The sequence below is a fragment of the Triticum urartu genome, chromosome 1 (assembly GCF_003073215.2).
Source record: "Triticum urartu cultivar G1812 chromosome 1, Tu2.1, whole genome shotgun sequence".
NCBI classification, from domain to species: Eukaryota; Viridiplantae; Streptophyta; class Magnoliopsida; order Poales; family Poaceae; genus Triticum; species Triticum urartu.
In genome coordinates, this window is record NC_053022.1 from 18811667 (window position 1) to 18839138 (window position 27472).

The 27472-nt window shown below is 46.4% G+C and overlaps 2 protein-coding genes across 3 annotated transcripts; both read left to right on the plus strand.

Moving 5' to 3' along the window:
• The first annotated feature begins 777 nt into the window (after positions 1–777).
• LOC125541623 (protein DETOXIFICATION 40-like) lies at positions 778–7886 on the plus strand. 2 transcript variants are annotated; one of them, XM_048705003.1, is made up of 8 exons: positions 778–1333; positions 3020–3651; positions 3749–3805; positions 4028–4266; positions 4344–4462; positions 4553–4639; positions 5000–5117; positions 7500–7886. In XM_048705003.1, the coding sequence occupies exons 1-7, from the start codon at positions 995–997 to the stop codon at positions 5066–5068; spliced, it is 1542 nt and encodes a 513-aa protein (XP_048560960.1). In that variant the 5' UTR covers positions 778–994; the 3' UTR covers positions 5069–5117; positions 7500–7886. The 2 variants fall into 2 exon arrangements, with proteins under 2 accessions (XP_048560960.1, XP_048561015.1); XM_048705058.1 differs by having other exon boundaries at positions 7503–7886.
• An 18067-nt stretch (positions 7887–25953) lies between these two features.
• LOC125543450 lies at positions 25954–26837 on the plus strand. Its single transcript, XM_048706811.1, has 2 exons — positions 25954–26311; positions 26406–26837. The coding sequence occupies exons 1-2, from the start codon at positions 26064–26066 to the stop codon at positions 26542–26544; spliced, it is 387 nt and encodes a 128-aa protein (XP_048562768.1). The 5' UTR covers positions 25954–26063; the 3' UTR covers positions 26545–26837.
• Positions 26838–27472: the final 635 nt, after the last annotated feature.

The following is a 27472-nucleotide window of genomic DNA, read 5'->3' on the forward strand; positions in this document are numbered from 1 at the left end:
AGTGTTGCATTACTGCTAGCTACTCACGCATCAACTGGTTGGATCTGTAAGGGTGACCAGCCAGAACGTAAAATAATACTCCTATACATTAATTAAATGTGGTAAAGGATGACAACAGTTTGGTTAATTAATTGAAAAAGAAACGAAGGAATTTCTGTTAAACAGAGGTGTCACAAACCTGGAGCTCAGAGACAAAATTGGGCGTGCGTACACCGGAGCAGAACTTTTTGTGAATAATTATTTTATTACTCGCGACGTACAATGTCAAATACTTCCTTGGTCCTGACCCAAGCCATACGGCAGTTTGAACTCGTGCCCTCCTGAAGTTCCTCGCAAAAAAAGAAAAAAAGAATTTGTGCCCTCTTGAAGTTGGCCCTAAAATGACTAGCTAGATTTTGACTACGTTCAATGTGAGTAATAAAAGAACCACGTTCGTCTAGATTATGGTTGATCTCTTTAACTAGAAAAGCATATTTAAACCTATTTGTTTCACCAATCTGCATCATTCTTAGAAAAAATAAAGTAAGATTAAAAAGATTGACGTTACTACTGACCTTAGTGTACCTCTAATTACACGTGATCGTAAGTTCACATGCACCATATGACGTTACTTGTCGACCATGCTCGACAGAAACGTGATGTGTGATGGTTTCTTTATCTTTTCTTGAGGGTGAGGTGTTACAGTTTCTAGTCGCAAGGCTTAGCTGGTAGCACCAGACCCTTGGCACGTTCCAGGCCCGTGGGATGGCGCGCGCATAAACTGGATCGTGGCGATCCTTTTTGTTATCTGTGATGCTGCGGCTGTGGGGTAGGAGAGAAGACAGAAAAGACGCGCGAATTACGGCCGACACTCTCCGGTGGCTGCGTTCGCTCGCTCATACCCGTGTCTTCGTCTACCTCGCGCTCGCGCTGCGTTCATAAGAGCGCGCGCGAGAGAGAGTGGATCACAGCCGACTCTCTCCACCTCCGCAGTTGCTCACAGCCGGTGCTATCCATGGACGCTGCGGAGAGCAACGATAGCAAGCTGCAGAGCCCGCTGCTGCTGCCGACGCCGCAGTCGGCACCGCCGCTGGCCGGCGCTGACGGCGGGGAGCGGCGGCTGGAGAGCATCCTGGGTGACATGTCGGGGCCGTGGGCGCGGAGGATGTGCGCGGCGACGGCGGTGGAGCTGCCGATGCTGGCGCGGCTGGCGGCGCCGGCCGTGCTGGTGTACATGATCAACTACCTCATGTCCATGTCGACGCAGATCTTCGCCGGCCACCTCGGCACGCTGGAGCTCGCCGCCGCCTCCCTCGGCAACACCGGCGTCCAGATGTTCGCCTACGGTCTCATGGTAAGTGCCACTAGGTCTCTTAGTTAACCATGCTCAAACAGTTGATCGCTGCTCTAATGTCGGTGCTCAGTACTGTCATTAGTCAGTGAGTCCGAGTGTTACTTCTCGACCGGGAAACAAATAAAGTCCACCAGCAGAATCATCCACGTGCTCCCGACGAAACCGATCTTATCCCGCGATCCAGCTCTGGTTTTCGCGAAGCCACGTACGCGTGTGAATCCATGTGCAGATTTTATTGTGCTCACCTACCTACTCCATATGGATTCTATATTTGCAACATATCGATACACCTGTCATTTCCCCCCCTCTTTGATTGACGTGATTCTAGATTAAAAATATTCTATCATATCCTACTTGATTCCTCTGTCTGGGTTCACTAGGCGTGTTTGCATTCTGGCTCAACTTTTGACCACGGGTTTAATTAGTGAAATGTATTTTATATGGCACACAAACTATATGGTCCGACATGTATTCGAAAGAAATTATTCACGATACTATTTTTGATATAACTTTTACTCCTTCCGTCACATAATATAAGACTGTTTTTGTAAGCTAGAAAGGCTTATATTGTGGACCAAGGGAATGTCTCATTATGCCATCCAATCCTAATTAATTGTCACTGCTTTAGTACAAAGTTGTATTAAAACAGCAACAAATAATATTGATCGGAGAGAGTAGTTAAATTTGAATACGAGAGGGTTAATAAACACGTACAGAGATGAAGTAGCTTATTTTCCCTTCGTGATGTTTGGTCCCATGGTGAGGGCGCTAAGCTTTTCTTTTCGAGAGCGCACCAATAATATATCATATTTTTATAGAAGGAAGCAAACAGATTTTAAGAAGGGCACTTCGTTTCAAATGTTGCCAAAATAGATTACTCGCTGGACATTTTCGTTAATTTTATTAGGTTGTTGGTAAGTACCAGTAATAGAAAGCCTTTCCGTTTTCCACTTCTCGCCTCTTGGTGTCATTTTTCCATCGAAAACATTAGAGGAGGTTTCACTGAATTTAAACCTAAACACCGATAGCTTGTATTTGAAGTTGAACTGGGAGATCACTTTGTATACTGGTCTTCTTGGTTGTATGGCGTGGCCTTTTTCAGTTGGTACAATGCAGGGTCCCAAGTACTTCTTCCACGCTCTACCCTTGGGCCATAGTATTATCTTCTCGTCGTGGAAGTTTTTTTGGCCCGCATATATTGTTTTTCCTATTTCGTTTGCCCATTTATGACAATATAACCATGGCTAAAAAAGTGATCATAACTCTATTCGCAAGAAAAAAGTGAACATAACTCGCTTTGGTGCGGAGTGTAAGTACAACCTCGTCGCCGTTAGCTTTAAATCAACTTGACCTCCAATATATGTTCATGTTTATCATAGTATTAAGGCCACATCCCACATATCTCTTTGCATAAAATTGAAATTATCGGTGTATATTCATTTCAAAAACATCCCACTTACTCTGGTCAGTCGTACCTATATATGTTGGTTTTGTACAACTTGCATATATTAGTCAGTGCAACTAAAGCGACTTATCCGCATACATGAAATGATTGTTGCCTTACGATTTTATTATTGCAGACACAAGATGCATCGTTTAGCTTCCACTTACGACAACGTTAGCTAGTTTTAATACTATAAGTAACTGATAAAAAAGTGAAATTGACGAACTATGCAACAAATGCAGCTTGGCATGGGGAGCGCGGTGGAGACGCTGTGCGGGCAGGCGTATGGCGCAAGCAAGTTTGACATGTTGGGCATCTATATGCAACGCTCCATCGTCCTGCTCATGGCGACCGGCGTCCCGCTGGCCGCCCTCTATGCCTTCTCCCAACCCATCCTCATCCTCCTCGGCGAGTCACCGGAGATCGCCCGCGCCGCGGGCATCTTCGTGTACGGCCTCATCCCGCAGATCTTCGCCTACGCGGTCAACTTCCCCATCCAGAAGTTCATGCAGGCGCAGAGCATCATGGCGCCAAGCGCCTACATCTCCGCCGTGACGCTCGTCGTCCACGTCGTCCTCAGCTACCTCGCCGTCTACAAGTTGGGTCTGGGGATCTTGGGTGCCTCCCTCATCCTTAGCGCCAGCTGGTGGATCATCGTCGTCGCGCAGTTCATCTACGTTGTCAGCAGCAGTAGGTGCCAGCTCACGTGGACTGGGTTCTCCGTGAGGGCCTTCTCTGGCTTGCCCCAGTTTTTCCGGTTGTCCATTGCCTCCGCCGTCATGCTCTGTCTTGAAGCTTGGTACTTCCAGATACTCGTGCTCATTGCTGGCCTCCTCAAGAACCCCGAATTGGCGCTCGCGTCGCTCTCAATCTGGTAATCACTCTATTTGAATGAAAATCTTTAACTACTAGATATAATTATGGGTATGTATAACTCAGCTTATCAATCTCATGTGTTTGTGTGTTTGCAGCATGACCATTTCAGGGTGGGCGATCATGATCTCCTTTGGATTCAACGCAGCAGCCAGGTAAAGTTACTAAGGTTTCTTTTTCCCTTTTGAGGGAAAAAGTTACTGAGGTTTCTTTCAATTAATTAAAGGGAATTTCATTCTACCGTTATATGGAGCTGATACAACCCCACGGGGCAAATACTCGGCCTCTATATAGCATGATGCACACAACCGATTTGGCAAGAGGATTAACAACATGGAGAAATATAATGTTTCGGTGTGTGTTTATAACATTTACAGCGTGAGGGTCAGCAACGAGCTTGGAGCCGGAAACCCCAAGTCAGCGGCGTTCTCCGTGGTGGTAGGGACGATGGTGTCCTTCACCTTGTCACTGCTAATCTCGGTGGTCATCCTGCTCTGTCGCGACTATATCAGCTACATCTATGCTGACGGCGAGGACGTGGCAGCGGCGGTATCCAAGCTGACACCGCTGCTGGCGCTAACTGTCATCCTCAACGGCATCCAACCCGTACTGTCAGGTGAACAGAAAACATTTCCCTAGTCGTTCGGTTAGTTAATTTAGTAGTATAACACTGACGTGGATAGTCATATGCAGGGGTGGCCGTGGGCTGCGGTTGGCAAGCGTTTGTCGCCTACGTCAACGTGGGATGCTACTACGTCGTCGGCGTCCCCTTGGGTTGCATCCTCGGCTTCTACTTTGACCTCGGCGCAACGGTAAGGCCTCCATCCGTGCAAGGCTCTTTATAACTTTATATCGCCTGATAAATCATGCATTTTTTGATGAGTGGATAACACAAAATGTAGGGCATATGGTGCGGTATGATTGGAGGTACTCTGATGCAGACCGTGATCCTAGTGTGGGTTACCTACAGGACAAACTGGGACAACGAGGTACGTACATAAGTACCAATGGAAGTAAAAAAAATCATGAGTTCATGATACAATGGCAGAACAACGACATTAGGTTCAGCAAGGCAGAGCAGTTGAAGACTATGATATTCACAATTTCTGAACCGAAAATAAGACAATCCTAGTACTAATAAATAAGTTTGATGTTACACAGTTAAAAAGCAACAAAAACATAGTGCAGCGTTTCGGTGCCCAGACAGCACACACTATACTCACATATATCGCCACATTTCAATATAAATTCTGCTAATATTATTTGTCAAACCATATTGGATTATAATCTAGTACCATAGATATAGTTCCCTACTTTAAGAGCTATCTTCTGGTCGGATGGCATTGCAGGTGGCTGAAGCAATGAAAAGATTACACAAGTGGGAAGACAAGAAACCTCTATTAGCTGTCGAGGAATGAAACAATGATTTTAATAGGGATTTCAGAGCTTCGTAAATGGGATTTGAAGGTAATCCAATATCATTTTGAAAAATACCTCAGTAGTTGGTTGTCCAAAACTGTATCCTATGGTGTGCTTAGAGCAATTCCAACGGGCCGACCCAAATGAACGGTGTTTTTGTCCGTTTTTTGTCCGTTTGGGTCGGCCGCCCGCCCGCCGTCCGCCCTCTTTTAGTTTTGGGTCAGCAGTGCGTTCAATGGGCCGACCAATTTTCATGACCGCGCGCGTTTAACATCGTGCCGTCGCCCTGGTTTTGACGCGCGTGCGCTGGTTTTGGCGCTCCAGCGCGCGGGAAAGGTTCGCGCGCGCGCCACGGCCGACGTTCGCTATAAAAGAAGGCGCTCCCTCCACATTCTGTCGGCCGCCCACTCTCGCCGCCTCTGTGCCACCATGTCGATCCGCCTAGGCGCTTCGGATTTTCGCGGAGTCCGCGAGCGCCGCTCCGGCGCCTTCTCAGCCGAGATCTGGTTTCGCGAGAAACGTCTCGTCCTCGGCACCTTCGACACCACAGAGGAGGCGGCCCGCGCGCACGACGCGGCGGCGTGGCGCCTCCTGAGGCCTCGTCGGGATATGAATTTTCCCAACATGTCGAGCCAGCGGGCGCAGGATTTGACGCCTCTCCCGCGACTTTTCACCGACGAGGATCGTCGTGTCCATCGGAGGCGGCAGCGTCGCCTCGCCATCGCAGAGAAGGACGTGGAAGCCTTGGTGCTGTGGCGAGGAGGCTACCCATAGGACATCATCGATGAGCGCCAGTTCTATAAGCAATTGAGATCGGAGAGGGACGCGAGGAGGAGGGAGCGAGCCGCCTATCGGAAGGACAAGCGTTCGCGGAAGCAGGCAACTCAATTGAAACTGAAGCTACAAGAAACGTCGGGTTGGGACTTTGAAGACGAGCAGTTTGCTGATGCCTACCTTCAAACGTCGGAGGAGGACATTACCGAGTCGGAGTCAGAAAGCGACGAGTAGTGGTCCTTTTCTTTTATCTGTGTACACTGGAACTATCTATGTATCCATTTTAATCTGAAAAAATGGCCGGCGGCATCGGCGACGTAGCAGGCGGGCGAGTGTGTGAATCGAATGTGCCACCGACCAGCGGGCCCGGTGAGAAAAGAGGGAGACCGCGCGCGCGTCCGTCTTGTGTCCGCGCCGACGCAAATCAGCCTCAAAAAGGACCGGAAATGGGTCGGCAGGCGGACGAAAGCGGACGCGCGTCCGTTTGGGTCGGCGCGTTGGGCCGGCATTTTTGTCCGCGCCGACCCAAACGGACAGCCGCGGACGAAATGAGTCGCCCCATTGGAGTTGCTCTTACGTCTTTTTTTTTTGCGGGAATACGTCTTGTTTTAATTCAGTGTTGAGTAGTGTCCCTGTCTTTATGATGTCCCTTTTCAGATCCCGAAAGGGGTTCGGAAGTGGATAGCATTTCATTGCTCTCGCTTCTTTTGGCAGTTCAACATAAAAGAATATATCTTTTGGCACAATAGGAGATTTCTGTACTCCTAAGGACCATGGGGGCCTTTGGGATTTGAGAATTGGAGGTAGAACATAAGTGACTATTGACTAAGTGTTTTCTTAAGTTATTAATCAAGGCTGGAGTTTGGTAGTTGCCGAAAAATTATTTGGAGCAAACACCACTTACATCGGTTAAGTTCTACCCAGCGGACATACATTTTGGAAGGATCTCATGAGGGTTAAGGATTCTTTCTTTCGATTTGAGACTTTCAGATGACAAATGGATTGGGGGCATGCTCCCTTTAGCTAGGTGGATTATTTATTGTTCATTATAAGGATATCGTCCTCAAGGCTCTGAAGGTGCCACTAACTCAAGAGGATGACACATTTAAGTGGGATCTCCATACACTGGGGTTGTTCCTGTATACTCCATGTACTCCCTCCGTTCCAAAATTCTTGTCTTAAATTTGTTTAGATACTAGTATACTCCATGTACTCCCTCCGTTCCAAAATTCTTGTCTTAAATTTGTCTAGATACTAGATAGTACTTTGCTCTAATGGATATATGGCTCAAGTTTAAATCTAAGTGATTATGGTGCCTTAAATGACATCTAAGGATCAAGGTGTCCCGTCTTACTAAGAACAACTTGTTTAAACGGGACACACGATGTAGCTTCTGTTATGTATAGGAAACTATGCAGCATCTTTTTGATTGTGGTTTGGCACGTATTTTATCGTGTGTTCTATACCTTTTTTTTCCTTGGCTTCCATTATCACCTCACCTTGTTGCATTTCACATATTTTCTGGTCTTGACTGCGGGAGGTAGATGAATCACTGAGACAACTTATTTTTGTTGGGGCAATAGTGAATTTTTAGTCTATTTGGCTATGCTTCAATGACATTGTCTTTGACAAAAAGAAACTTTAATTTTCATGCAGCAGTTGGTTGCGGCATGGACGTTGCTACAAAATATGCGAGCCCATGGAGCTTGGCGCCAAGAAACTTGAGTGGAATACTATGGAGTTTATAACCCTGTTTGGATGGCGTGCAGGCTTCTTGGTATTTATAAGTCTCGGTTGGCATGTTACATCCTTCTTTCCATGGATTGTCTTGTGCTCTTGGTTTTCTCTCTTTTTGGCGAAGCCATTGTATAGCAACTTTGGAACAAACATTGTAATAAGTTATTCTATATGCAGCTATGATGCAGGTGTCGTGGGTAATAAAAGCATTTTGTCAGTTAAAAAACGGAAAATCATAGATTTAAATTCTTAGTATATAGTTTTCCCTATCTGGGTTATTTGGTTTGTAGGATAAAATCCTGTGCACCACATTCCAAACGATGTTTTCCATCCACTTAAACATCTTCAAAAGAATTATTTATTTTTCGTGTGGTGCAGTCAACCGAACTTTGTTATTAGTTCAATCTTGTAGGATTCTAGTGTAATGACACTCTAATTTGTGTTTTTCCTATTACCGTAATTTTTTAATTTTGTGAAACAAGGAGAGAGACTTAGAAACTTATGGTTGAACTGTCCAAAGGGTCATCAATGGGATTCATTAGGAAGTCGGCATCCCTAAAATGCTTTAAATGCCATATTCATCATATTAATCTTGAAATTTCACACTATATATTACCACCTTTATAACTTAATATAAGATGTTTTCTGACACTGGCAATTTTGAAAAACGTCTTATATTAAGTTACGAAGGGAGTACTTGCCAAGATTCGATAACCAAGGAAGTTAGGGTAAATTTTGCATCATGAGCTCTCATGATTGTGCGAACCAACCTATGGTTGGCTGGTTACGAGTACAGGCGTATCCCCAGCCCACTCGAGTTTAAATCTTAGACTTGACATTAGTGCTAACATTTTCTTGGATTTATTTTAAGCCTTCCGACGATGTGCGTTCAGTGGGAGGAAATGTTTCCGTTGACTATGAAGACATGTGTGCCGATTTCATCAAGCTCAAGATTATGTGTCAGCTCAGTCTCTCGAAGGTGCTTATAGGGGTAGGTGTTCCTCCGTGCGTCCATAGGGATGAGTGCATGTGCGTATGTATGAACGCCCATGTGTCGACTTCTACATAGTATGCGCCCCGCCGCCTACCTAGGTGCGGGAACGCCACCGTCCATGCATGGTCTTTGTTACTCTGTCGGGTTCTTCCTCGCCTCATTTGAGCACCGCCGTTGCGCTCCTACCGGCTATAAGATTAGGTATAAGCGTTCCTACTCCTCGAGGGAGCCGCATCGTATGTATTTATATTGGGGCGAACCTGCCTTGCCGTAGTGTACAAGTCCAGAGAGAATACCGATTTGGTTCGGTTTAGGAGACATGGATAGCTACGGGAGAAGAAAGAGATAGAGATAGGTTAAGATTACATAAGATGAACAACTCAAACTCTAACACCCTCCCTTAATCTAAACTATTTTATGTTAAGATTTCTCTTGAACTCTTCAAAAGACTTGGCTGGCAAAGCTTTGGTGAATCCATCAGCTACTTGATCCTTGGATGGAATGAACCGTATATCCAACTTCTTCTCTGCAACTCTTTCACGCACAAAGTGAAAATCAATTTCAATGTGTTTGGTTCTACCATGAAACACTGGATTAGCAGAAAGATAGGTTGCTCCCAAGTTGTCACACCATAGACAAGATATATGAAGTTGCTTGATTCCTAGCTCATGAAGCAAAGATTCCACCCAAATAATTTCAGCAGTTGCATTTGCTAGTGATTTGTATTCAGCCTCTGTGCTTGACACAGTGGCCTATTTTCTGGCACTCCAAGAAATAAGATTTGAACAAAAAACACTGCAAATCCTCCAGTTGACTTTTTGTCATCAACACATCCTGCCCAATCAGCATCAGAGAAGGCACTGACAAGTGTGGAACTGGAACGTCTGAACTAAAGTCCCAAACTCACAGTATGCTTAACGTACCGTACAATCCGTTTGACAGACGTCCAATGAGTAGAGGTAGGAGCATGCAAATATTGACAAATCTTGTTTACAACAAATGATATATCTGGCTGTGTCAAAGTTAAGTATTGTAGGGCTCCAACAACACTTCTATATTTTGTGCTCTCCTCTTCATTAAGAGGTTCTCCTTGATATGCTGAAAGTTGTTCTGAAGAAGACAATGGTGTAGGTGAGGGTTTGCAATCCTTCATTCCCATACGAGTTAGAAGTTCAGTGGCATATTTCTCTTGATTCAACACTATGCCATCTTGAGTCTTCTTAACTTCAATGCCCAAGAAGAAATGTAAATCACCAAGATCCTTCAAAGCAAACTCTGAACTCAAATCATGCAAGAGAGCATTAGTGGCATCTTGAGAAGAGCTTGCAACTATAATATCATCCACATATATGAGCACAAAAATCATTGTGTTTGCCTTATTATAAATGAAGAGAGATGTATCTGCCTTGGATGGAATAAACCCAAGATGCTTCAACTGTGAACTTAGCTTTGAGAACCATGCTCTAGGTGACTGCTTCAGACCATAAAGAGCTTTGTCAAGCTTGCAAACATAATGAGGTTTTTGTTTGTTTTCATATCCTGGTGGTTGCCTCATATAGACCTCCTCTTCCGGAACACCATGCAGAAATGCGTTCTGAACATCTAGCTGTCGAAGACTCCATCCCCTAGAAACAGCAATGGCTAGCACAAGTCTTATAGTAGCAGCTTTTACAACTGGGCTAAAAGTATCTTCATAATCAATACCATACCGTTGCTTGAATCCCTTGGCAACTAGACGTGCTTTGTACCTATCAATAGAGCCATCTGCTTTTATTTTGATTCTATAGACCCACTTGCAGTCAATAATATTTTTACCTCTCTGACTTGGCACTAAGTGCCATGTTTTATTTTTCATGAGTGCATCATACTCTTCATCCATAGCCCTTTTCCATTTAGGATCTCCAAGTGCATCTCTCAACTTTGCTGGTTCACCTGAAACACATAACATACCATACGGTACAGTACCATCTCTTCTTATTTTGGGATTTCTAATACCTTTTTGTAGCCGGGTCATGACCCTTGAGGTGGTAGCAGGCTGTTCTTGCTGTTGCACAGAAGATTGCACAGATCGGCTGGTGGCAGAAGATCCAGGAGACCCATCCATGTGTGCAGACTGTGCTGGTGTACCGGATCCAGTAGACCCTGGTGTGGCCTGACCTGAGCTAGCAACGGCTGGGTCCACAGAGTAATCCAGAGCAGAGGATCCCGAAACTGCTCCTGTCCCCTGCATGCGCGCGCCGGACGAGGGGAATCCCGCATCGTCTCCTGTCTCCTGCATGTGCGCTGACGTGGCAGACGCGGAGCGGGCTGGGGATGCCTGATTCTCCTGTCGGTTGACAGGCGTGTGATTCCGCGCGGATCTCCGCCCATGATCCAAGGCGGATCGGCGCACAGGCGTGGCAGGCGCCGCCGCATCCTCCTCGTGTTCTGCGCCTGCTGCTTCTTCTTCAAACACATCAAATATAGGGTTTGTACCGGATTTTGATCATCTTGGCCCCTTTGAACGCCGTTTTCTTCATGCACCTGCACAGACAAAGTACCCGGAGTAGAACTAGAAGGAATATTAGCACATTGGTTAGTACAATTGTTATCACCCCCTTGATCAAACTCCGGAAGTAGAAGAATTTCTTTTCGAAGAAGGGCACCGACATTTGGATGAAGTGACTTGAAAGGAAAGACAGATTCATCAAAGACAACCTCCCTAGATATGTAGACCCTGCCAGTAGAGACATCAAGACATTTGACCCCTTTGTGTATAGGACTATAACCCAAGAAAACACATTGTTTGAAACGAAACGCAAGTTTGCGTGTGTTGTATGGTCGAAGATTCGGCCAACATGCACAACCAAATATGCGGAGGGATGTATAATCAGGAGTAATACCAAAAAGACGAGTGATAGGATTCTCAAATTTGATGACTTTACTGGGTCTAATATTGATAAGGTATGTTGCGGCGAGAAAGGCCTCATCCCAGAATTTGAGAGGCATAGATGCATGAGCTAGCAATGCTAGTCCTACTTCAACAATGTGGCGATGCTTTCGTTTAGCAGAACCGTTCTGTTGGTGAGCATGGGGACAAGATACATGGTGAGAAATTCCAATTTTTTGGAAGAAGGAATTTAGTTTCTCATACTCACCTCCCCAGTCCGTTTGCATGGCAAGAATTTTAGAGTTCAGTTGACGTTCAACAAGACTTTGAAAGTTGCTAAAAACTTGAAAGACATCTGATCGCTTCTTTAGCAAATAAATCCAAGTAAACTTGCTATAGTCATCAATAAAGCTTACATAATAAGAAAATCTACCGACTGAAGTGGGGGCTGGTCCCCACACATCTGAAAAGATAAGTTGTAATGGAGCAGTAGATACACTAGTAGAGATGGGATATGGTAATTGATGACTTTTTGCTTGTTGACACACATCACAAACTGACTCAATACTAGAAACAAAAGGAAGTTTATTTTTGCTAATGACATGTTGATCTATGACTGAGGATGGATGACCCAAGCGTCGATGCCACTGAAGGAAATATGCCCTAGAGGCAATAATAAAGTTATTATTTATTTCCTTATAATCATGATAAATGTTTATTATTCATGCTAGAATTGTATTAACCAGAAACATAATACATGTGTGAATACATAGACAAACAAAGTGTCACTAGTATGCCTCTACTTGACTAGCTCGTTAATCAAAGATGGTTATGTTTCCTGACCATGAACAATGAGTTGTTATTTGATTAACGAGGTCACATTATTAGTTGAATGATCTGATTGACATGACCCATTCCATTAGCTTAGCACCCGATCGTTTAGTATGTTGCTATTGCTTTCTTCATGACTTATACATGTTCCTATGACTATGAGATTATGCAACTCCCATTTACCGGAGGAACACTTTGGGTGCTACCAAACGTCACAACGTAACTGGGTGATTATAAAGGAGCATTACAGGTGTCTCCAAAGGTAGATGTTGGGTTGGCGTATTTCGAGATTAGGATTTGTCACTCCGATTGTTGGAGAGGTATCTCTGGGCCCTCTCGGTAATACACATCACATAAGCCTTGCAAGCATTACAACTAATATGTTAGTTGTGAGATGATGTATTACGGAACGAGTAAAGAGACTTGCCAGTAACGAGATTGAACTAGGTATTGGATACCGACGATCGAATCTCGGGCAAGTAACATACCGATGACAAAGGGAACAACGTATGTTGTTATGCGGTCTGACCGATAAAGATCTTCGTAGAATATGTAGGAGCCAATATGGGCATCCAGGTCCCGCTTTTGGTTATTGACCGGAGACGTGTCTCGGTCATGTCTACATTGTTCTCGAACCCGTAGGGTCTGCACGCTTAAGGTTACGATGACAGTTACATTATGAGTTTATGCATTTTGATGTACCGAAGGTTGTTCGGAGTCCCGGATGTGATCACGGACATGACGAGGAGTCTCGAAATGGTTCGAGACGTAAAGATTGATATATTGGAAGCCTATGTTTGGACATCGGAAGTGTTCCGGGTGAAATCGGGATTTTACCGGGTTACCGGGAGGTTACCGGAACCCCCCGGGAGCCATATGGGCCTTCATGGGCCTTAGTGGAAAGGAGAAAGGGGCAGCCCAAAGGTGGCTGCGCCACTTCCCCCTCCCCTAGTCCTATTAGGACTAGGAGAAGGTGGCCGGCCCCCCTCTCTCTCTTTCCCCCCCTTGGGGAATCCTAGTTGGAATAGGATTGGGGGGGAGTCCTACTCCCCGGAAGGAGTAGGACTCCTCTGCGCCCTCTCCCTGGCCGCGCCCCCTCCCCCCTTGGCTCCTTTATATACTGAGGTAGAGGCACCCTAGAACACACAAGTTGATCCACGTGATCTATTCCTTAGCCGTGTGCGGTGCCCCTGCCAATTGTATTACCTCGGATAATACTGTAGCGGAGTCAATACATAGACAAACAAAGTGTCACTAGTATGCCTCTACTTGACTACTCGTTAATCAAAGATGGTTATGTTTCCTGACCATGAACAATGAGTTGTTATTTGATTAACGAGGTCACATTCATTAGTTGAATGATCTGATTGACATGACCCATTCCATTAGCTTAGCACCCGATCGTTTAGTATGTTGCTATTGCTTTCTTCATGACTTATACATGTTCCTATGACTATGAGATTATGCAACTCCCATTTACCGGAGGAACACTTTGGGTGCTACCAAACGTCACAACGTAACTGGTGATTATAAAGGAGCATTACAGGTGTCTCCGAAAGGTAGATGTTGGGTTGGCGTATTTCGAGATTAGGATTTGTCACTCCGATTGTGGAGAGGTATCTCTGGCCCTCTCGGTAATACACATCACATAAACCTTGCAAGCATTACAACTAATATGTTAGTTGTGAGATGATGTATTACGGAACGAGTAAAGAGACTTGCCGGTAACGAGATTGAACTAGGTATTGGATACCGACGATCGAATCTCGTGCAAGTAACATACCGATGACAAAGGGAACAACGTATATTGTTATGCGGTCTGACCGATAAAGATCTTCGTAGAATATGTAGGAGCCAATATGGTCATCCAGGTCCGCTATTGTATTGACGGAGAATCGTGTTGTAATGCTTTACTTTATTACTAAACGGTAGTGATAGTCGTGGAAGCATAAGATTGGCGAGACAGTTACAACGATGCTACGATGGAGATCAAGGTGTTCGGAGTCGCCGGATGTGATCATGACGGTGCTGACGAGGAGTCTCGAAATGGTCGAGACGTAAAGATTGATATATTGGAAGCCTATGTTTGGACATCAGGAAGTGTTCCGGGTGAAATCGGGATTTTACCAGGTTACCGGAACCCCCCGGGAGCCATATGGGCCTTCATGGGCCTTAGTGGAAAGGAGAAAGGGGCAGCCCAAGGTGGCTGCGCCACTTCCCCCTCCCCTAGTCCTATTAGGACTAGGAGAAGGTGGCCGGCCCCCCTCTCTCTCTTTCCCCCCCTTGGGAATCCTAGTTGGAATAGGATTGGGGGGGAGTCCTACTTCCCCGGAAGGAGTAGGACTCCTCTGCGCCCTCTCCCTGGCCGCGCCCCCTCCCCCCTTGGCTCCTTTATATACTGAGGTAGAGGCACCCAGAACACACAAGTTGATCCACGTGATCTATTCCTTAGCCGTGTGCGGTGCCCCTGCCACATATACCTCGATAATACTGTAGCGGAGTTTAGGCGAAGCCCTGCTGCTGTAGTTCATCAAGATCGTCACCACGCCATTGCTGACGGAACTCTTCCCCGACACTTTGCTGGATCGGAGTCCGGGGATCGTCATCGAGCTGAACGGTGCTCGAACTCGGAGGTGCCGTAGTCGGTGCTTGATCGGTTGGATCGTGAAGACGTACGACTACTTCCTCTACGTCGTGTCATCGCTTCCGCAGTCAGTCTGCATTGGGTACGTGGACAACACTCTCCCCCTCGTTGCTATGCATCACATGATCTTGCGTGTGCGTAGAATTTTTTTGAAATTACTACGAAACCCAACAGTGGCAACAGAGCATAGGTTATTTATGTTGATGTTATATGCACGAGTAGAACACAAGTGAGTTGTGGGCGATATAAGTCATACTGCCTACCAGCATGTCATACTTTGGTTCGGCGGTATTTTTGGACGAGACGACCCGGACCAACATTACGCGTACGCTTACGCGAGACCGGTTCTCCCGACGTGCTTTGCACAGAGATGGCTTGCGGGCGACTGTCTCTCCAACTTTAGTTGAACCAAGTATGGCTACGCCCGGTCCTTGCGAAGGTTAAAACGGAGTCTATTTGACAAACTATCGTTGTGGTTTTGATGCGTAGGTGAGATTGGTTCTTACTTAAGCCCGTAGCAGCCACGTAAAACTTGCAACAACAAAGTAGAGGACGTCTAACTTGTTTTTGTAGGGCATGTTGTGATGTGATATGGTCAAGGCATGATGCTGAATTTTATTGTATGAGATGATCATGTTTTGTAACCGAGTTATCGCAACTGCAGGAGCCATATGGTTGTCGCTTTATTGTATGCAATGCAATCGCGATGTAATGCTTTACTTTATTACTAAACGGTAGTGATAGTCGTGGAAGCATAAGATTGGCGAGACGACAACGATGCTACGATGGAGATCAAGGTGTCGCGCCGGTGACGATGGTGATCATGACGGTGCTTCGAGATGGAGATCACAAGCACAAGATGATGATGGCCATATCATATCACTTATAATTGATTGCATGTGATGTTTAACTTTTTATGCATCTTATTTGGTTTGATTGACGGTAGCATTATAAGATGATCTCTCACTAAATTATCAAGAAGTGTTCTCCCTGAGTATGCACCGTTGCCAAAGTTCGTCGTCCCAGACACCACGTGATGATCGGTGTGATAAGCTCTACGTCCATCTACAACGGGTGCAAGCTAGTTTTGCACACGCAGGAATACTCAGGTTAAACTTGACGAGCCTAGCATATGCAGATATGGCCTCGGAACACGGAGACCGAAAGGTCGAGCGTGAATCATATAGTAGATATGATCAACATAACGATGTTCACCATTGAAAGCTACTCCATCTCACGTGATGATCGGTTATGGTTTAGTTGATTTGGATCACGTAATCACTTAGAAGATTAGAGGGATGTCTATCTAAGTGGGAGTTCTTAAGTAATATGATTAATTGAACTTAAATTTATCATGAACTTAGTACCTGATAGTATCTTGCTTGTTTTTGTTGATTGTAGATAGATGGCTCGTGCTGTTGTTCCGTTGAATTTTAATGCGTTCCTTGAGAAAGCAAAGTTGAAAGATGATGGTAGCAATTACACGGACTGGGTCCGTAACTTGAGGATTATCCTCATTGCTGCACAGAAGAATTACGTCCTGAAAGCACCGCTGGGTGCCAGGCCTGCTGCTGGAGCAACACCAGATGTTATGAACGTCTGGCAGAGCAAAGCTGATGACTACTCGATAGTTCAGTGTGCCATGCTTTACGGCTTAGAATCGGGACTTCAACGACGTTTTGAACGTCATGGAGCATATGAGATGCTCCAGGAGTTGAAGTTAATATTTCAAGTAAATGCCCGAATTGAGAGATATGAAGTCTCCAATAAGTTCTATAGCTGCAAGATGGAGGAGAACAGTTCTGTTAGTGAGCATATACTCAAAATGTCTGGGTATAATAATCACTTGATTCAATTGGGAGTTAATCTGCCGGATGATTGCGTCATTGACAGAATTCTCCAATCACTGCCACCAAGCTACAAGAGCTTCGTGATGAACTATAATATGCAAGGGATGAATAAGACTATTCCCGAACTCTTCGCAATGCTGAAAGCTGCGGAGGTAGAAATCAAAAAGGAGCATCAAGTGTTGATGGTTAACAAAACCACTAGTTTCAAGAAAAAGGGCAAAGGGAAGAAGAAGGGGAACTTCAAGAAGAACGGCAAACAAGTTGCTGCTCAGGAGAAGAAACCCAAGTCTGGACCTAAGCCTGAAACTGAGTGCTTCTACTACAAGCAGACTGGTCACTGGAAGCGGAACTGCCCCAAGTATTTGGCGGATAAGAAGGATGGCAAGGTGAACAAAGGTATATGTGATATACATGTTATTGATGTGTACCTTACTAGGGCTCGCAGTAGCACCTGGGTATTTGATACTGGTTCTGTTGCTAATATTTGCAACTCGAAACAGGGACTACGGAATAAGCGGGCACTGGCAAAGGACGAGGTAACAATGCGCGTGGGAAACGGTTCCAAAGTCGATGTGATCGCGGTCGGCATGCTACCTCTACATCTACCTTCGGGATTAATATTAGACCTAAATAATTGTTATTTGGTGCCAGCGTTGAGCATGAACATTATATCTGGATCTTGTTTAATGCGAGACGGTTATTCATTTAAATCAGAGAATAATGATTGTTCTATTTATATGAGTAATATCTTTTATGGTCATGCACCCTTGAAGAGTGGTCTATTCTTATTGGATCTTGATAGTAGTAATACACATATTCATAATGTTGAAGCCAAAAGATGCAGAGTTGATAATGAGAGTGCAACTTATTTGTGGCACTGTCGTTTAGGTCATATTGGTATAAAGCGCATGAAGAAACTCCATACTGATGGACTTTTGGAATCACTTGATTATGAATCACTTGGTACTTGCGAACCGTGCCTCATGGGCAAGATGACTAAAACACCGTTCTTCGGCACTATGGAGAGAGCAACAGATTTGTTGGAAATCATACATACCGATGTATGTGGTCCGATGAATATTGAGGCTCGTGGCGGATATCGTTATTTTCTCACCTTCACAGATGATTTAAGCAGATATGGGTATATCTACTTAATGAAATATAAATCTGAAACATTTGAAAAGTTCAAAGAATTTCAGAGTGAAGTTAAAAATCATCGTAACAAGAAAATAAAGTTTCTACGATCTGATCGTGGAGGAGAATATTTGAGTTACGAGTTTGGTGTACATTTGAAAAATTGTGGAATAGTTTCGCAACTCACGCCACCTGGAACACCACAGCGTAATGGTGTGTCCGAACGTCGTAATCGTACTTTACTGGATATGGTACGATCTATGATGTCTCTTACTGATTTACCACTATCGTTTTGGGGTTATGCTCTAGAGACGGCCGCATTCACGTTAAATAGGGCACCAACAAAATCCGTTGAGACGACGCCTTATGAACTGTGGTTTGGCAAGAAACCAAAGTTGTCGTTTCTTAAAGTTTGGGGCTGCGATGCTTATGTGAAAAAACTTCAACCTGATAAGCTCGAACCCAAATCGGAGAAATGTGTCTTCATAGGATACCCAAAGGAAACTGTTGGGTACACCTTCTATCACAGATCCGAAGGCAAGACATTCGTTGCTAAGAATGGATCCTTTCTAGAGAAGGAGTTTCTCTCGAAAGAAGTGAGTGGGAGGAAAGTAGAACTTGATGAGGTAACTGTACCTGCTCCCTTACTGGAAAGTAGTTCATCATAGAAAACTGTTTCAGTGACACCTACACCAGTTAGTGAGGAAGCCAATGATGATGATCATGAAACTTCAGATCAAGATACTACTGAACCTCGTAGATCAACCAGAGTAAGATCCGCACCAGAGTGGTACGGTAATCCTGTTCTGGAAGTCATGATACTAGATCATGATGAAGCTACGAACTATGAAGAAGCGATGGTGAGCCCAGATTCCGCAAAATGGCTTGAAGCCATGAAATCTGAGATGGGATCCATGTATGAGAACAAAGTATGGACTTTGGTTGACTTGCCCGATGATCGGCAAGCAATTGAGAATAAATGGATCTTCAAGAAGAAGACTGACGCTGATGGTAATGTTACTGTCTACAAAGCTCGACTTGTCGCAAAAGGTTTTCGGCAAGTTCAAGGGATTGACTACGATGAGACCTTCTCACCCGTAGCGATGCTTAAGTCCGTCCGAATCATGTTAGCGGTTGCCGCATTTTATGATTATGAAATTTGGCAGATGGATGTCAAAACTGCATTCCTGAATGGATTTCTGGAAGAAGAGTTGTATATGATGCAACCGGAAGGTTTTGTCGATCCAAAGGAAGCTAACAAAGTGTGCAAGCTCCAGCGATCCATTTATGGACTGGTGCAAGCCTCTCGGAGTTGGAATAAACGTTTTGATAGTGTGATCAAAGCATTTGGTTTGATACAGACTTTCGGAGAAGCCTGTATTACAAGAAAGTGAGTGGGAGCTCTGTAGCATTTCTGATATTATATGTGGATGACATATTGCTGATTGGAAATGATATAGAATTTCTGGATGGCATAAAGGGATACTTGAATAAAAGTTTTTCAATGAAAGACCTCGGTGAAGCTGCTTACATATTAGGCATTAAGATCTATAGATATAGATCAAGACGCTTAATTGGACTTTCACAAAGCACATACCTTGACGAGATTTTGAAGAAATTCAAAATGGATCAAGCAAAGAAAGGATTCTTGCCTGTGTTACAAGGTGTGAAGTTGAGTAAGACTCAATGCCCGACCACTGCAGAAGATAGAGAGAATATGAAAGATGTTCCCTATGCATCAGCCATAGGCTGTATCATGTATGCAATGCTGTGTACCAGACCTGATGTGTGCCTTGCTATAAGTTTAGCAGGGAGGTACCAAAGTAATCCAGGAGTGGATCACTGGACAGCGGTCAAGAACATCCTGAAATACTTGAAAAGGACTAAGGATATGTTTCTCGTATATGGAGGTGACAAAGAGCTCACCGTAAAAGGTTACGTTGATGCAAGCTTTGACACTGATCCGGATGATTCTAAATCGCAAACCGGATACGTGTTTACATTAAACGGTGGTGCTGTCAGTTGGTGCAGTTCTAAACAAAGCGTCGTAGCAGGATCAACATGTGAAGCGGAGTACATAGCTGCTTCGGAAGCAGCGAACGAAGGAGTCTGGATGAAGGAGTTCATATCCGATCTAGGTGTCATACCTAATGCATCGGGTCTAATGAAAATCTTTTGTGACAATACTGGTGCAATTGCCTTGGCAAAGGAATCCAGATTTCACAGAAGGACCAAACACATCAAGAGACGCTTCAACTCCATCCGGGATCTAGTCCAGGTGGGAGACATAGAGATTTGCAAGATACATACGGATCTGAATGTTGCAGACCCATTGACTAAGCCTCTTCCACGAGCAAAACATGATCAGCACCAGAGCTCCATGGGTGTTACATTCATTACAGTGTAATCTAGATTATTGACTCTAGTGCAAGTGGGAGACTGAAGGAAATATGCCCTAGAGGCAATAATAAAGTTATTATTTATTTCCTTATAATCATGATAAATGTTTATTATTCATGCTAGAATTGTATTAACCGGAAACATAATACATGTGTGAATACATAGACAAACAAAGTGTCAGCGGTCAAGAACATCCTGAAATACCTGAAAAGGACTAAGGATATGTTTCTCGTATATGGAGGTGACAAAGAGCTCACCGTAAAAGGTTACGTTGATGCAAGCTTTGACACTGATCCGGACGATTCTAAATCGCAAACCGGATACGTGTTTACATTAAACGGTGGAGCTGTCAGTTGGTGCAGTTCTAAACAAAGCATCGTAGCGGGATCTACATGTGAAGCGGAGTACATAGCTGCTTCGGAAGCAGCGAACGAAGGAGTCTGGATGAAGGAGTTCATATCCGATCTAGGTGTCATACCTAATGCATCGGGTCCAATGAAAATCTTTTTTGACAATACTGGTGCAATTGCCTTGGCAAAGGAATCCAGATTTCACAAAAGGACCAAACACATCAAGAGATGCTTCAACTCAATCCGGGATCTAGTCCAGGTGGGAAACATAGAGATTTGCAAGATACATACGGATCTGAATGTTGCAGACCCGTTGACTAAGCCTCTTCCACGAGCAAAACATGATCAGCACCAAAACTCCATGGGTGTTAGATTAATTACAGTGTAATCTAGATTATTGACTCTAGTGCAAGTGGGAGACTGAAGGAAATATGCCCTAGAGGCAATAATAAAGGTATTATTTATTTCCTTATAATCATGATAAATGTTTATTATTCATGCTAGAATTGTATTAACCGGAAACATAATACATGTGTGAATACATAGACAAACAAAGTGTCACTTGTATGCCTCTACTTGACTAGCTCATTAATCAAAGATGGTTATGTTTCCTGACCATGAACAATGAGTTGTTATTTGATTAACGAGGTCACATCATTAGTTGAATGATCTGATTGACATGACCCATTCCATTAGCTTAGCACCCGATCGTTTAGTATGTTGCTATTGCTTTCTTCATGACTTATACATGTTCCTATGACTATGAGATTATGCAACTCCCATTTACCGGAGGAACACTTTGGGTGCTACCAAACGTCACAACGTAACTGGGTGATTATAAAGGAGCATTACAGGTGTCTCCAAAGGTAGATGTTGGGTTGGCGTATTTCGAGATTAGGATTTGTCACTCCGATTATTGGAGAGGTATCTCTGGGCCCTCTCGGTAATACACATCACATAAGCCTTGCAAGCATTACAACTAATATGTTAGTTGTGAGATGATGTATTACGGAACGAGTAAAGAGACTTGCCGGTAACGAGATTGAACTAGGTATTGATACCGACGATCGAATCGGGCAAGTAACATACCGATGACAAAGGGAACAACGTATGTTGTTATGCGGTCTGACCGATAAAGATCTTCGTAGAATATGTAGGAGCCCAATATGGGCATCCAGGTCCGCTATTGGTTATTGACCGGAGACGTGTCTTGGTCATGTCTACATTGTCTCAAACCCGTAGGGTCCGCACGCTTAAGGTACGATGACAGATATTATGAGTTTATATTTGATGTACCGAAGGTTGTCGGAGTCCCGGATGTGATCACGGACATGACGAGGAGTCTCGAAATGGTCGAGACGTAAAGATTGATATATTGGAAGCCTATGTTTGGACATCGAAGTGTCCGGGTAAATCGGGATATTTACCGGGTTACCGGGAGGTTACCGGAACCCCCCCGGCGCCATATGGGACTACATGGGCCTTAGTGGAAAGGAGAAAGGGGCAGCCCAAGGTGGCTGTGCACCTTCCCCCTCCCCTAGTCCTATTAGGACTAGGAGAAGGTGGCCGGCCCCCCTCTCTCTCTTTCCCCCCTTGGGGAATCCTAGTTGGAATAGGATTGGGGGGGGGGAGTCCTACTCCCGGAAGGAGTAGGACTCCTCCTGCGCCCTCTCCCTGGCCGGCGCCCCCCTCCCCCCTTGGCTCCTTTATATACTGAGGTAGAGGCACCCTAGAACACACAAGTTGATCCACGTGATCTATTCCTTAGCCGTGTGCGGTGCCCGGTTACCGGGAGGTTACCGGAACCCCCCGGGAGCCATATGGGCCTTCATGGGCCTTAGTGGAAAGGAGAAAGGGGCAGCCCAAGGTGGCTGCGCCACTTCCCCCTCCCCTAGTCCTATTAGGACTAGGAGAAGGTGGCCGGCCCCCCTCTCTCTCTTTCCCCCCCTTGGGGAATCCTAGTTGGAATAGGATTGGGGGGGGGGGGAGTCCTACTCCCGGAAGGAGTAGGACTCCTCCTGCGCCCTCTCCCTGGCCGGCGCCCCCCTCCCCCCTTGGCTCCTTTATATACTGAGGTAGAGGCACCCTAGAACACACAAGTTGATCCACGTGATCTATTCCTTAGCCGTGTGCGGTGCCCCCTGCCACCATATACCTCGATAATACTGTAGCAGAGTTTAGGCGAAGCCCTGCTGCTGTAGTTCATCAAGATCGTCACCACGCCGTCGTGCTGACGGAACTCTTCCCCGACACTTTGCTGGATCGGAGTTCGGGGATCGTCATCGAGCTGAACGTGTGCTCGAACTCGGAGGTGCCGTAGTTTCGGTGCTTGATCGGTTGGATCGTGAAGACGTACGACTACTTCCTCTACGTCGTGTCATCGCTTCCGCAGTCGGTCTGCGTTGGGTACGTAGACAACACTCTCCCCTCGTTGCTATGCATCACATGATCTTGCGTGTACGTAGGAATTTTTTTGAAATTACTACGAAACCCAACAGCCACTTCTCTGAAGATGGTTTGGTGACACTCCAAGCTTGTTTATTTGACTCCGGCGAAGAAGAAGATGATATGATTGGATAAAGACCTCCCTCGCATCTTCCTCTAAGAATGACTCTCCTCGTTGCCAAATCCTTAATCACAAAAGAATAAGGATAGAATATGATGAGAACATTATTGTCAAGTGTAAAACCATGAAGAAAGACAAGATTTTTCGATGCATGAGGGATATGTAAGACATTGTTTAGATGAAAATTTTTCTGAGGGGTTTTAACAATTGAGTTACCAATGTGAGTAATATCCACACCAGCTCCACTTGTCGTGTGCACTTGATCACCTCCATGATACTTCTCCCGCATCGTCAACTTGTCAAGTCTCCTGTGGTATGCTCGGTAGCTCCCGAATCTGCATACCAGTTAGTGTCGATGCCATATGAGTTGGTGACGAGGTTGACCTTCTTCTTTTCCTGACGATCTTCCTTGTACCGATCCCAGCAGTCCCTGGCGCCACCAGCATGGTATTTGTAACATATCTGGCACTCGGGGTAATCATCCTCATGTTGCTGCTGATACTGCTGTGGTGGTGGCTGGCGTTGACGCTGCTGGTAGCCGCTGTTTCCACCGTTGCGAACAAAAGGAGAAGGAGCACGGTCAGAACGACCACGTCCTCTTCGTCCGCGGCCTCCTCTGCCCTGATACTGGCCGCGTCCCCTGTACACGGCGTTATCTGACGAACGAAAGCCTGGTCCGTCGCCTAGCATCTCCATCCTCTGATCGAAGGCGGAAATATGCGAGAAAAGGTCATCAACCGTGATGGAGTTTTTTATGGCGCCAACTGCTGCGACGATGGGATCGTAATCCCTATCGAGTCCGGCGAGGATGTAGTCCACCATCTCTCCATCTGTCACCGGACGACCTGCTGCCGCAAGCTCGTCTCTGAGGCTCTTCATCTTGGCGATGAAGGCATTGCTGGACATGTTGCCCTTCCTGGTGTTGGCGATGGCGATCCTCAAGTTTGTTATTCGCGATTGCGACTGCGCAGCAAAGATCGTGGTAAGGGCGGTCCATAGATCAAGGGTACTTTCCTTACCGATAACTTGCGCGAGGATTTCTGGAGTGAGCGAATTCAGCAGATAACTTAGGACCTGCTGATCTTTGGCAATCCATGGACTATACAGTGGGTTCGGCTCGATGGCCGTGGTGTTGTCCGCCTTGGCGACCTCCACTGTTTTCGGCGGCGCTGCATCGCTGCCGTCGAGAAGACCGGTCACCTGCGCGCCTCGCAGGGCCGGCAGAACTTGCCTTCCATAAGAGGTAATTCCCCCTTGCGAGCTTCTCTGTTGGAGGAGCACCGAGGTTGAGGCCGACGACGCTGGAACTCATGATTCTGACGAAGGAAGGGCGCTAGGGTTCTGGTTGTTTTTGTTGTGTCGCTAGATGATAGGGAAGAGGCTAGCTCTATATACCATGTAAGATTAGGTATAAGCGTTCCTACTCCTCGAGGGAGCCGCATCGTATGTATTTATATTGGGGCGAACCTGCCTTGCCGTAGCGTACAAGTCCAGAGAGAATACCGATCTGGTTCGGTTTAGGAGACAGGGATAGCTACGGGAGAAGAAAGAGATAGAGATAGGTTAAGATTACATAAGATGAACAGCTCAAACTCTAACACCGGCGATCGACGTGCCCCCCACGGGCTGCCTCTGGGCCGACTACATCGCCGTCCACCTCTTCATCTTCGCCCAACACCAACTCATTGCCAGCATCGCCGTCTTCTTCCCCGACCACTTCACCTACTTTGACAACTGCAGACGACATCGGCACGACACTGCTTGGCGCCGCAACCGTCGTCATATCCTTCTCTGCTAGCCCCCTCGACATGGCATACAAGATACAACCTGTATCCGGTTCCCGTCTACGCATGCTCAGTGCTGGAAACACCGACGCGTTCCTTCGTCCATGATGTGTCCCCGGGTATGCAAGGCTGGTGCGGCCTCTCGTCAACATCGACTTTATCCATCCACGCATGTGCGGTGCTCACAATACCGACGTGTGCCTTCGTCCAAGACGTGTCCCTGGGCTTGGCAAACCCGGCGCAGTGCCTCGCCAACACTGTCTTCTTTTCAACGCACCAGTTTGTCTTGTACTCTAAAATGATCATGTACTCATATATATAGCCATGAGGCTCAAGCAATACACCAATAATTTCCACCAATCCCTCTTTGTTCCTTCTAGAGTGAAAGGGGTTATTGACTGGTGAGGAGAAGAGCATGGGGAGATGACGACATGATGGCAAATGAAATGTCATCATCCCGATGAAATGTTCGGCTACAATACCAGTCCAACGGCGTACTGATAAAGCATCCTGGCATTCCTCTCTATATAGCGCATGGGAAACATCTCCCGATAGTTCCGTCCAACGATCAAAATGCATCCCTTCTCCCGTCGATCCTCTGTATGCCCAAGCTACCACCATGCATGCATGGATACCTTCTGAAATTCAGAATCTCTGACGTCTTTCCATTTCGCTCTTACCGGCCGGCACTGCCGCTCCAGTGCTGCTGCACGATCCCGATTCAGGTTTCGTTTGGCAAACCTTTGGTTTCCTGTTATAGAGCTGTTGGTCTGTCGGAATCGGCCCGGGTTATTTTTCTTTGGCTGAGGTTTACGGCCCACGCTGTGCCGACTGCGGGGTAGAAGCCGGGCCCGCCTTATCGGAGCTCAGTGGAGCGCAGAGGTCGACGTGTCTCCGTCTTATCCCGGCAATGACGATGAAGCTTTGTGCGGCCGCAGATCGACACCGCGCGCGCCGCAATCCGATCGACGCGCCTTGTATCTACTAGCTTACTCCGCTAGTACGCACGCCTCGCTTCACTTCACCGGATCGATCCAGCCGACAACCCACGCAAACAAACTATGGCCGCCGCTCCTTCCCCCGCCGTCGCCGCCGTCAGCAGCGCGCCCTCGTCGGGGCTCCTGCCGCCGCGGCGCAGCGCCGTCCCGCTGCCGTCGATGAGGAGCGCGGCGCCGGGCGGCAGGATGGCGACGGTGGCGCGCGCGGTGGGCGACGTGGGGGCGGAGGGCAACACGTACCTCATCGCCGGCGCCGTGGCCGTCGCGCTCGTCGGCACCGCCTTCCCCATCTTCTTCTCCCGCAAGGACACGTACGTGGCCGAGTGTTGAAGTCTCGATTGATCGGCATCTGCTTGTGTGCATACAATTGATCAGTGGATGGCGGTGTTGCGTGCGTGCGTGCAGGTGCCCCGAGTGCGACGGCGCCGGGTTCGTGCGCAAGTCCGGGTCGACGCTGCGGGCGAACGCGGCCAGGAAGGACCAGGCGCAGATCGTCTGCGCAAACTGCAACGGCCTCGGCAAGCTCGGGCAGATCGACAAGTAGCCCGATCAATCAACGTACATACATATGTGCATCGATCCGCCGTCCCGTCGATCGATCGCTTCTTCGTCTTCCTCCTCTCGTCCTCCCCTGTTTCTTGCAGCTCCGTGGGACGCAGGAATCCTACAGGAACTGATCCATATAGAGAAGATCGAGGTCCTGTAGAATTCCCGGGTCCCGAACTGCGCATCCTCCTCCACTGTGACTTTTGTTCGTTCTTTTAGCGCGTTGCGCCTGATGTGTGAGGTCTTGTGTTAATAACTGTGGCTATGTGTATAGATATATGCTTTGTGTTACCTCCGTTCGAAAATAAGTGATGTCAACCAAGAACCTGAAACTGCCAACCAATGACCAATGCAAGCTATGCAACCAAGAACCTGAAACTGCCAACCACATAGTACTGAAATGCTCATATGCAAGAGAGGTCTGGTTCCAGTTTCGGCAGCAAAACAATGCGGTTTGGGCTGCGGCGGACAGGGCACATTCAGTCTCAGAACGGTGGGATCAGTTCAGCATTGTCAGGGAAACGAGAGAAAAAACCAAGGAAGAGATCACCTTGGGAGCATACGTCGTATGGAATCTATGGAAGGAGAGAAACCGGAGAGTTTTTGAACGAAAGGAACTGACGGCGCTGGCACTGACGAGGCTTATCAGAGAGGAAACCAGGTGTTTCCATGAGGCCACGACAGGGGAGGCCGCTCTTGGCGAGTGATGAAGGGTTCCCTAGCTCTCTTTTTTAGGCTGTACGCCTGCGTGTTTATGACGCATTTCTAGACTTGGGGCTTAGGCCCAGCGTTGCATGAGTTATACCCTCTTTTCCTACTATAATGCAAAGGCAGAGCTCCTGCTGTTCTCGTTAAAAAAAATAAGTGATGTTGTTAAAAACATCGAATGGAGTACATTGTATCGATTCATTGCGTCTCTACCTTTA